The following is a 10,681-nucleotide window of genomic DNA, read 5'->3' as shown; positions in this document are numbered from 1 at the left end:
ATGCAGCAACAAACTTAATATTTCGAGATCCACATTTGGTTTGAGAGGTCAAGTGCTCTTGGGGGCCCTCTGCTGGCCTGGGTCCCCTAAGCAGCTGATTTGTTTGCTTGTGCCTTGGACTGACCCTGTTCCCCAGGGTCAAGGAGTGGACCCGGGTGGGGGTTGAGGAAATGTTTTTTTTTTTCAACCCTTTTTTTTTAACAATATACATTTGCTCTGAAATAATTTGTAAGATTAATTGATTAAAAAAGAAACCTGATGAAATCCCTACCTTTAGCCCTGCACACATGAAAAGCACTGTTGCCTGTCATCCAGCCCAGTGATTTACTGGAACAGTGTTCAGACTTTAGTTCTACACTGGAGCTCCTTTTTCCATCCAACCCTCCTCTTTTTCCTCCTCCTCCTTCACTTCTCTCTTCCCTCTGAATGGCTCTTGGTGGAGCGGCGCAGCGGTTGTGAGGCAGCGATGGGCCTGAAGGGCACTTTTCAGCCTGGCCAGACACACTCGGGTCTTGCTGCTTGGCTGCGCAACATGGGTCACCGCCTTACATTAGGAGGACCCTGCCAAAGTCATCCAAGCGGAGCCCTGCGAAATACCTGGAAATGAATGGACAAAACTCCCAACAAAGCAAGTTGACTGTAGGATTTGTCTGCAATGTTTGCATTACTGATATCAAAAATGGGTTTTTCATCTGTTTTGTGTCTCATTAGTCGAATTATTTTCTAAGCCATAAATCTTCATCTAGCTAATATTCCTAACAAATCTGGAGGGTGGCCAACAGCTCTGATTGGTGCACCTCCTCTTGGCACAGTGTGAAAATTAAATGGCCTCGTGTGGAGGGAGTGCGGGTTCTACTGAGGTCATAAGGAGGGTCCGGGTCGCTGTTATTTACACCGAGTTCACGCTCTATCCATCAACAAGCCTTTTTTTCCCCTCCCCTGATCGCAACACTATGCGGCCACACTGGAGCGTCTCCTCTGCATCCAACATTCCGATGATCTCGATGCTCCTCAAGGTGGGGCTAAATCCAGCGCCTTTCCAATCACGTCGCGTGGGCGGAGACTGACTCTCGTGCTCTCTTCGCTCTGCCGCCGCCTGCCCTGCCTGTGCTGAACATGACAAAAAGCGAGAGGATGGAGCGAGGGAAGTAAATCCCTGCTGTTTCATTCCTCACAGCCACTTTTCCTTGCTTGTTTTTGGAAGACGGAGCGGGGTTTGGATACAGGAAAAGCATTAGTAGTTGAGAGCAGCTGTCTGTCTGGTTTAGACGCGCAGCCCACAGCAGTTCAGATCAGATTTCACATTCAGCTTCGACCAGCTCAGCTGAGAGGAGCAACCAGAGAGGGCTCGTTGCTCCGCTCTCTCCCTCTCTAACGCCACCTTTTTTCTTTTTTTTTCTTTTTTCCTCCCCTGTTGGCGGAGCGTCTCTAAAACGCTCATAGGAAGAAGTACCAGGATTTATTTCCCCTCTTCTCCGTCCTCCCTTCTTCTCCTCTTCTCCTTTTTTTTTTCTTTTTTTTTTTTACTGTAGCCTATTTATTTTTACAGGAAATTATCAGCGTGGGCGACAAATAGAATTAGATAAAAAATAAAGGGTGGCCGAAGACATGGACGAGCAGCCGAGGTTGATGCACTCTCACACGGGGGTAGGCATGGCGGGGCACCCCGGCCTGCCGCAGCACTTGGAAGGCACCGGAGGAGCCGACGGCGACGGGAGGAAGCAGGACATTGGAGACATTTTACAGCAAATTATGACCATCACGGACCAAAGTCTGGACGAAGCCCAGGCCAGGTAAGAGACTTCTCGGTTTGGTGTCAGAGGGAGGCGGCGGGAAACTGGAGCTCATTTTTAAAGAAAGCAACAATAGTACATTTGTCATATCTGTGCTATATTAATAAAGAAAGCACAACTTTCAACTAATTAAATTTCAAATATAACTGTAAACTCTAATATCAAAGCTAAAGGTCGGGCTCAAATCCACAATTAAAAATATATAAATTTTTAAAGAATGGCATTTATTGGCGACGTGTTGCCAACTTTAAAAAAAATCACTCTTTTTTTTCGAGCTGCATTTAGTGAAGACGGCTCACTTTTTAGCCATGACATATATCCACCGAGAAACAATGTACCCTAATCGGCGGGATACTTTGCTGTAGATGACACAAGATTGAGTTTTAAAAATATCATCCATGTTGTTTTTCCCTTATAAAAGTGAGTGAAGCTTGAAGAATCACTTTAAGTTGTTGCGCAGTTTCAGAAAAACACAGAAACGAATGGATAACAGGTAGACAACCTAACAGTATTTGTTTTTTAAGCCATGAATATATGAATATATATGAATATATATATATATATATATATATATATATATATATATATATATATATATATATATATATATATATATATATATATATATATATATATGTATAACCTAAATATGTTTAAAATAGGTTATTTTTGAATGTGGCAATTTATTCCAGAAGCAGAGTTAGATTGTAACACCTTGAGAGCTGATTGTAGCCTTTGCTAATTAATTTACTTTAGACAAATATAATAAAATACTACATATCTTCATTGTTCAAGCTTTTACATTCACCCACCTGTTCATCTTCCATTTAACAGTTTATCATGCATTGAGAAAGCATTAATTAATAATTGTACTTACATTGCTTCCAACCCGTAATAAGTTTATAGGGTAATATTTGTATTGTATATTAAACCAAAACTCTCAAAATTATCACTGAAACATAGATTTCACGCATTTTCCAGTCTATTCTATACATACTCACTTACACAACCAATCTATATTTTATTCTTGCATATTTATTACATTAAGAAGTCGTGGGTACAGTTGAAAAAAAAAAAGATTATTATCCACTCAAATCTTTGAACAGTTTTTCAGTGAGTCACAATTTTAGTAGAACTTAGCTAACATGTAATTTAGGATATTTCCATTTGTTTAACATGTGCTGTTTTTTTAAAGGTATTACAGCATCAGCAGCTAAAACATTGTGATCAACATCAGTCAAATAAGTAGCGCAGGAAAAAAAAGAAAAACATTTTCAGGTCGTTGAAACTCTTCGCTGTGTGTCTCAGGGATTAAAAGTTGGAACTGTTTGCAAATTTTCTTCAAGCAAGATCTGAAATGAAGCCCGGCACTTAAGTTGATCATATTAATGGAACACTTGTTGTGTTCCTAGAACATATATGAACATATATATTCAGAATGAACACTGAGCTCTACTCCATTCCCCAGGCTTGAGGTCTGTCTCTTAGCGTTTTTCCTGTCCTCGGTTTTTTGCTCACCAAGCCACCTCTCTGTTTCAGGAAACACGCTCTCAACTGTCACAGAATGAAGCCGGCCCTTTTCAACGTTCTGTGCGAAATCAAAGAAAAAACAGGTAGGTCCGACCAGCTTCCACGTCGCCACATCACACTTTGCATGGCTGAGAGCCGTGCAGCAGGTACAGCTACGCGGCGTGCGTTCCCTCCTGCAGCTGTTCAGCACTAGAAACCTTAATAAATCCCGCGCCGTAACATGGAGGAAGTTTCTACGGCAAAACAGCGAAAAGCAGAGAGTTGGATTGAGGCACGCACGCTGCTGACTCCCCCTTGTGAGTTAACTGTCAAATCTGCTGAATACGTCTGTCTCTATTATGTTTTGTGTCTCTCTATTAAAGCAGTTGTGAGGCAGCGTGTCAGCAGAATAATTGCTTTGAGAGAAATAACATAAAAAACGTAAAGTCATGTTTCCAGACTCCGACTTCTGCTCACCTTGTGACATTTTTGATTTTTTTTTCAGTGAAATTGTTGCACTTCAGTGTGATCGTGTCTTTTATTCCTCCGTCTGCGACGCCGGTGGAAACTTCCACCGACGAGATGGAAGTTGCTTAAGTGTGCCGGAGTGCTCTCGGTGTGTTTCACACTCATCGGCGCGTGAAATCAAACCGAATGGGTGGAGGCCGAGAGGGAGGGTCTCATTGTCTGGAAAGCTGCACATGCTTGACCTTTTGGGGACGTCGGTGGCTGTTTATGTTGGTGATCCCTCCGTCACCTGCTGCTGTCACGGATGTTTTCAACAGAGCTTATTTTACTGCCTAACTAAACTCCCCTCCCCTTCCTCTTCCCACCTAGCCTGGCAGTTTATCTTGACTTGGCCGCAGCCTCATGAGAGAGAGAAAGAGAGAGCAACAGGGGGGAGGAGGTGTGTGTGTGTGTGTGTGTCTTTTGAAGTCCGCTGCTTCTCTCTTCTTTCTGTTGTCTTGGTATGTTTTTTGGAGGGGGGAGTGACACAGATATGCGTGATGTTTCACTCCCTGTAGCTCGCCGGGGTTCACCCAAAGTTCGGCTGAGCCGCGAGTGCAAAGTAACCTGGACGGCTTCCTGCCTTCCTGTTCGGCTGGTAACCTATTAACACAAGGTGCGGCTAATTGGAGATCCGTGGCTTGCTTGTCGTCACGTTGGAGCTGAGTTCTAGGTGGGAGTGGAAAACATTCCTGCAGTTTTATGCCGGTTCCTCGACTCAGGTTTACTCTGTTTCTGGATCTCCTTGTCTGTCTTCTCACTAATATATCTTTTTTTTTTTGGCCTGATGCACTAGGGGAAATGATCTCAGTATTTTAGATTTAAAGTCCAATTTGTTGATTCTAAATTTCTGTGTTAAAAAAAAAACAGCAAATGCTTCTTTTAAAGACAAATTTAGGAAAGCTTGGAAAATAAGTCAACAAGCAAATGTGGTATTTATTTTCACGACTAAGTGATGAAAAGAACAATTTATATGATCGTTGCTTACTTGTGTGAGGTATAGAAAATAGATTTCTATGGATGCAGGCGACTTGTAGTTCGGTTAATTTTCAAATTTATTCACATGTATATTTGTAGTGTATTTATTCATATAATTTAACAGGTGTGTCTTTGCTGCTTCTGTTATTTCATGCCATGGAGTTATTAGCAGTAGATAAGTGAAGCTATTGCTCCTTTAATCAGATCGGTGTGCCGCTTTGCTGTCAATTCCAACGATAACATTGATGCACTTTTGTACGTTGGTGTTAATGCTTAAACGTCAGGTGCCAAAGGGACTGGATAGTCTTCCCCTCTCCCACCTGTTGCTGCGCTCTGCCTGTCAGCGCGCTGAAAGAAGGCTTTCCTTACAAGAAAAGGACATTCCATATTTCATAACATTGTTACTAGATATTGTTGTGGGTGATATGGACTCAGAATTTTACTGCAATATTTTGTGGAACTCTTGTGATAATGAAAAAGTTTTTGATAAATAAAAATTTATTGTTTCTTTTTTTTCATATTCATTTTCATACACAACTTATAGAAAAAAAAAGTTTTATTTAATACACTGCTGTATTTTCTTTGTAGATGTTTTTTTTATTATTATTTCCAAAGATTCCTATCTATTTTGAACATTTCATAATACAAAAACACGGTGGGGCAGCTGGTGGACTACAGCAGCCCTATCACAAAGCTCAGCCGGATTTGTCGGGGAAACCTGCATGCTACTGAGGAACCTTATCTCTGCTGTCCGCATACTGAGCTGTTAGCGTGTCATGTCAGATGAAACACACAGCAACGGACAGAGGCCTCTTCAGAAATGACTGCTTGACTGAATATACCTGGGATGATCTAAGTTATGACAACATTTTGAATTTGAATGCAGGGGTGCGCCGATTTCTTGGCCAGCTGATTAATTGGTGTCAATTTCCTTAATTACTTACTTAACTTAACATGTGAAGATGATCTTATCCCTCCCATCGTATCTAACGCAACAGATGTCTAAAAATCACTCACTGTCCTCTTCTGCTCTGTAATAAGAGAGGTTTGACTGACAAACTGGCTCACCAGGTCATGTCTGCAGTTAACAATAGTGGCCCAACTTGTTGCCAACTCAGCAACTTTCTTGCTTTTTTCAGAGAAAAAAAAAAAAAAAAAGGTTTTGGCCAAAATTGGAATCAGGCATTTTAATCATCGGTAATCAGCGATCGGTGTACTCTTATTTGAATTACAATGTTGTGAAGCATGTTGTTTTTACTAAAGGTCATGTGACCTCAGACCGGCCCAGCGCTCTGCAGACGCTCGCCGTGTTCGGGACCACTCGCCCCGCTCTCTGCCTGGGTGGATCTTCCATCCCAGCATCACACAGTGCCAGTGCTGACCTACAGCCTGAACTTCTGACCTGTGCTGTGTACTTTTTTTTTTTTGCTGGGATGAAGCGAGAAGAGCCGCGGGGCAGTGCAAACAAGCACAATAGGGGAGGAAAGGCGAAGGAAGGAACACTTAATTTAAACCAAGGCCATCCCTGTGTGAGTGTGCGTTTCTTTTCGGCAGACAGCGGTTACGGTTCGTCTCCGACGGCTTCATGGATGTCGTTTGGCGTTCGCCGTGCGGCTTCAGAATCAAAACGTGAAGCTGAACCCAGCAGTTTATAGTAGAAAATCCCTCTGCTCTGATTCTATCAGACACCTTGCAACAACATTAAACTGCTTCCTCACTGCTCTGCCAAGCTGACAGCCATGAAGGAATCAAACAATCCCTCCATCACATATTTTCAAGTTATGTTTTCTCTAGGTCCAACCCCCCCCTCCCGCCCCCATCACCTTTTTCATGATTGATGAAAAGGGCCCTTTAGATAAGCAAACGGCTGACAAACTGATTTGGAAAATGAGCCGCTTTGACCTCTGTAAACACTTCGTCAACATCATAAATCTTGAGCCGTGTCAAACAAACCCACTCCTTTACCGAGCTCACTCTGCTTTGACTCTCTGTTTGGTTTCTTTCCTCTCAACCTTCGTGCTCTGCGTGTTTGTGTAGCGCAGCGTTTCAAGCCTACGGGATCCTCCAGTTAGGAGCGCGACCGGCCGAGTGATGTAATGTTATTTTTTGGAAGGGTGAAAATGGGGTGTTTTACAAGGTGGTAGAGGATAATGTTTAAAGGAGCCCAGAGGTCTGATTGTGGAAGGGGCATGGAACCCTGAACCGCTAAAGTCTCGCCAGGCATGGCTGGCATCTGCTTGCTTGTGTTACAGCCGCTGATCTCAGGTCAGTAACGAGTTGCCTACACGGCCATCGGATGTGAAGCCACATCAGGCTGGTGACTTTATTAGCAGAGTGATTGATGGAGAAGGAGTTGTTGTTAGCAGCATTAGGGAAGGAGTATTTGAGTAAAAAGCTTTAGTGCATGGTTGAAATTGTGTTTTTTGTTTGAATCAATGCTGTAGCCATTGATTCAAACAATGACTCAATGGCTACAGTTTGGATTCATTATTTGTTTTCCAATGATTTCTTTTAGCTAAAAATGCACAGATTTGAACCTAGTGGTTTATTTTCAAGATCATTAGCCTGACAAAATTCAAGGTGTTTATGTCTCTCTAAAAAGTCTTAACCATCATTAACTACAATAATTCTGGAGAATGTGAATTAATTTGAGTTGTAACATCCTTTAATTTCACTTTGAGATCAGTAAAGTATTTTTGAATTTGAACTTTGTGAATCTAAAATTAAAGCCTTAAAATATTTTCGATCCATTAAAGAAAAGAAGTTGGTCTGAAATACATTCATCAATGGTCTTAAATTTTTGTCATGGCAGCACTATTTAGTCTCGTTGTTTTTTTTCCATGGGACTTTCCTGTCATGCAAAAGTTTGGGTCACTCATACATCTTCATTACATTCTGGTATTGGAGGCCATTGAGGCTACTGCTAACTAGCCGTTGATATACCCTTGCGAGCTAGCTAGCTAGCTATTTTGGGTCTATCATGGGTTAAGGATGAATTTAGAGCCAATTGGCTGGACAGTGTCTGTTTTCTCCTCTGGATCTCTTCTATTGCTAAAGAAACGTTTCAGCTGGTTACTGCGCTCTACAACCTGTTGCAGTGTGAGAAGCACAAAACTGCTGCCAACTGCCACAAACAGACCCCAGAAATGTTGCTGTTTTTGCCATGCTTGATTGTAGTCCAGCAAAATGCCCCAAACATCCTCTATATTTATACCTTCTTGCTCTTAAATTTAATTCAAATTGGCCTTATAAGGTCTTATGTTTTATTTATTTAACTTATATTTAACCAGATAAGTTGATTGAGAGCAAACTCTCATTTTCAACAACAACTTGTTAAGAAAGCTTCTTAAAAAAATATTAAATTTGACTTCCTGAAACCTACAGATGCCTTTATGTCAATTTTAACTGACAGAGGGCCCCTGGTACTTGCCGGGCTCAGGGACCAGAACCCTGATACTGAATTATCTTGCATATTAAAAAGTAGCAACAAAAGAAGAGACACATCCATTTATTGGGGATTTTTTTTCTCAGACGTGCTGTGTTCTGTATCGTTAAATTGATGAAGTTCTCACTTAGAAGCCAAGTGTTTCATAAAAGGTTTCAGTGAATAAGTCTCAACGATGGAGCTGAAGTTAAAAATGAGTACGACCCCCCAGGAAGAACCGGTTCTCAGACAGAGGAAGAGTGAGAGAGTAAGAGTGAGGTCCCCTGCCTGGAAGGACACGAGTTGGGAAAGTGTTTTAGGAAACTGGCAGAGTTTAGTTTTCCTTCAGAGTCACAACCACAGAACCACCAGAGTCAGTGCCGGCGCCATAAACGCTGAACTAACACCATTACAGTACAGAACAATGTGCTTACATTATACATTATGCAAATTGTCAGTCCCCTAATTGATACGTGTTAATCATATTAAAGAGCTTAATTAGAGGAATATGCGTTGGTAATTAATTCTCACATCAAGAAAAAGGAACGTGTTTTTTTTTTTTTTTCTTCTCGTCTGACTAAAAAAGAAGTAAACATTCTACTTCCTGGCCTGCAGGATTCCTTCTCCTCTCCCGAGAACCTCTAGAGTACAAGTGCGCGGGAAGAACTTTCGCTGTGGATCCCTCAGTGAAGGTAGCATCCACTTAGACTGGTAAAAGAGCGTACGTCCCGACGTCGCCCCCTGCTGTCCACTGCCAGCAGTGCAGCCTCGCTCCCTGCAACTTTCCTCCGCTAGCATCACACGCCGCCCTGCTTAATATGTTACGAATTTAATCAAGTCTGCAAATTTGTTATGCACGTTAAATTGAACATGCAATGGCACATGGGGAAGGTGGTTGCCATACCAACCCCCCCAGGAGTTCATTTTCTATAATGCAGTGTTTGGAATCTCATTTCCTCCTCTCCTCCTCCCCCACCCCCCCGCTGCTGCTAGCTGCAGACACCACCTCCAGGCTAAGGCTGTAATCCACCCCCCGCCCCCACCCGCACCCCACTGAGTCGGCTCTCAAACACTGGGAGGCAGAGAGAGAGAAGGAGAGGTTTCTCTCCTCGTAGTGGAAATGACACAAATTAATATATGCCGCTTAAACCAGACCAAGATTAATGGTTCCCTTTCGCTCCAGCTTAGTCCCTCTGTCAGTTGCCTGGTGCTCGTTGGACAAAATCAACACTAATCAACATTTATTCCACTTTTGCCCCTGGGCTCTCCGGAGTCAAACCCCCGCCCCCTCCCACCCTGTCAGCCCCCTTCCCACCTAGCCATCCAGGCCTTCTGCGGCCCGTCTCGCCACGCTCTTCACCTTTCATCCAACTCCTCCATACATCATCCTCTTCACAGCGCTCAGCTCCTCAGAGGAGAGCCTCCCCCAGCACCCCTCTGTATCAGGCCACATTACAGTCATGATAGATTTTCTCTTTCCATTTGCATCTTATATTTAACGCAGTAGAGCAGTTGCTCTATCACCTTACAGCCTGAGCTGTTTTTTTTTTTTTCAGTATCTGTGTTTGTAACTGCATCTGCTCTCAGTTTACACTGCGTTATGAGGAACAGGAGATGCATTAACTGCATGAGCTGGAAGTGTATTTATACCGCGCTTGGTTCTCCAGGCAGGTATTATTTCAGATTTCCCCCCTAGCAGGAAGCCGAGCTTGAAGATCCCGCAATAACACTGAGGCCTCCACACGAGTGTTTCCTGAGTTACCGGAGAGCTTTCTGGAAAAGCACAACATGATTGTGGGCGATAAATTTCTCTGACTGGCAGCGGTGGCATCCACTGATCCAGCTCCCCGCACACATTACACAGCTACCATGAGAACCCCATGAAGGCTCATAACGCAGGAGGCTTTGTTGTTGAGAAAAAGTAGTAGGAAGCAGAGGTGGGAGGTACACTGAGTGTTAAATTCCTGTCAACTTCAAACAACCACTTATATATAGATATATATTTATATTACTGTTTTCTGTTTTTATCTTCCTTACAGATGCACTGATCCACTTTTTTCACTTTTGATACCAATAACGATATCTGAGGTTCAGTATTGGCCGATACTGATCCGATAGAGAAAAACAGCTGAATTGACTTCAAATGATTTTTTTAATTGTTTGAGACCTCTGGTGGAGCCAGGTGTGCATTGTCCAATCAGGCCATTGACAAAATGTATACTGATTGCAAACTGGTGTGACTTGTCATACACAAGCTTTCCACTGGTTTGCTGTAGTCAGACAGTTTTACATGTTTACATGGTTTATTTAATTAGAATAAATTTTAACTAGACGGAATCTGATTCTGGTTATTCATTCAACTGCAGCGTTCATCAAACCATTGGCCAGGGATTGGTGCAAAATACATCTTTAGATGTAGAGTCAACAAATTATCATGGAAAGTTCATATTAAATGTTTTTGAGATTGATT

The 10,681-nt window shown here is 42.5% G+C and overlaps 1 protein-coding gene across 3 annotated transcripts in view; it reads left to right on the top strand.

Annotated features, from left to right (window-relative positions):
* Positions 1–1,046: 1,046 nt before the first annotated feature.
* The window catches only part of LOC122838489 (pre-B-cell leukemia transcription factor 1-like), a 70,371-nt gene continuing 60,736 nt past the window's right edge, over positions 1,047–10,681 (top strand). Inside the window, exons 1-2 of one of the 3 annotated variants that reach the window (XM_044129181.1) lie at positions 1,047–1,793; positions 3,333–3,406. In XM_044129181.1, the coding sequence (XP_043985116.1) occupies positions 1,609–1,793; positions 3,333–3,406 (259 nt within the window). In that variant the 5' untranslated portion in view covers positions 1,047–1,608. The remainder of the gene's footprint in view (positions 1,794–3,332; positions 3,407–10,681) is intronic. The other 2 variants (XM_044129182.1, XM_044129180.1) reach the window with 2 other exon arrangements.

The sequence above is a fragment of the Gambusia affinis genome, linkage group LG10 (genome assembly GCF_019740435.1).
Source record: "Gambusia affinis linkage group LG10, SWU_Gaff_1.0, whole genome shotgun sequence".
NCBI lineage: Eukaryota > Metazoa > Chordata > Actinopteri > Cyprinodontiformes > Poeciliidae > Gambusia > Gambusia affinis.
Note: the sequence above shows the minus strand (reverse complement) of the source record. Positions and strands in the feature narration are given on the sequence as shown.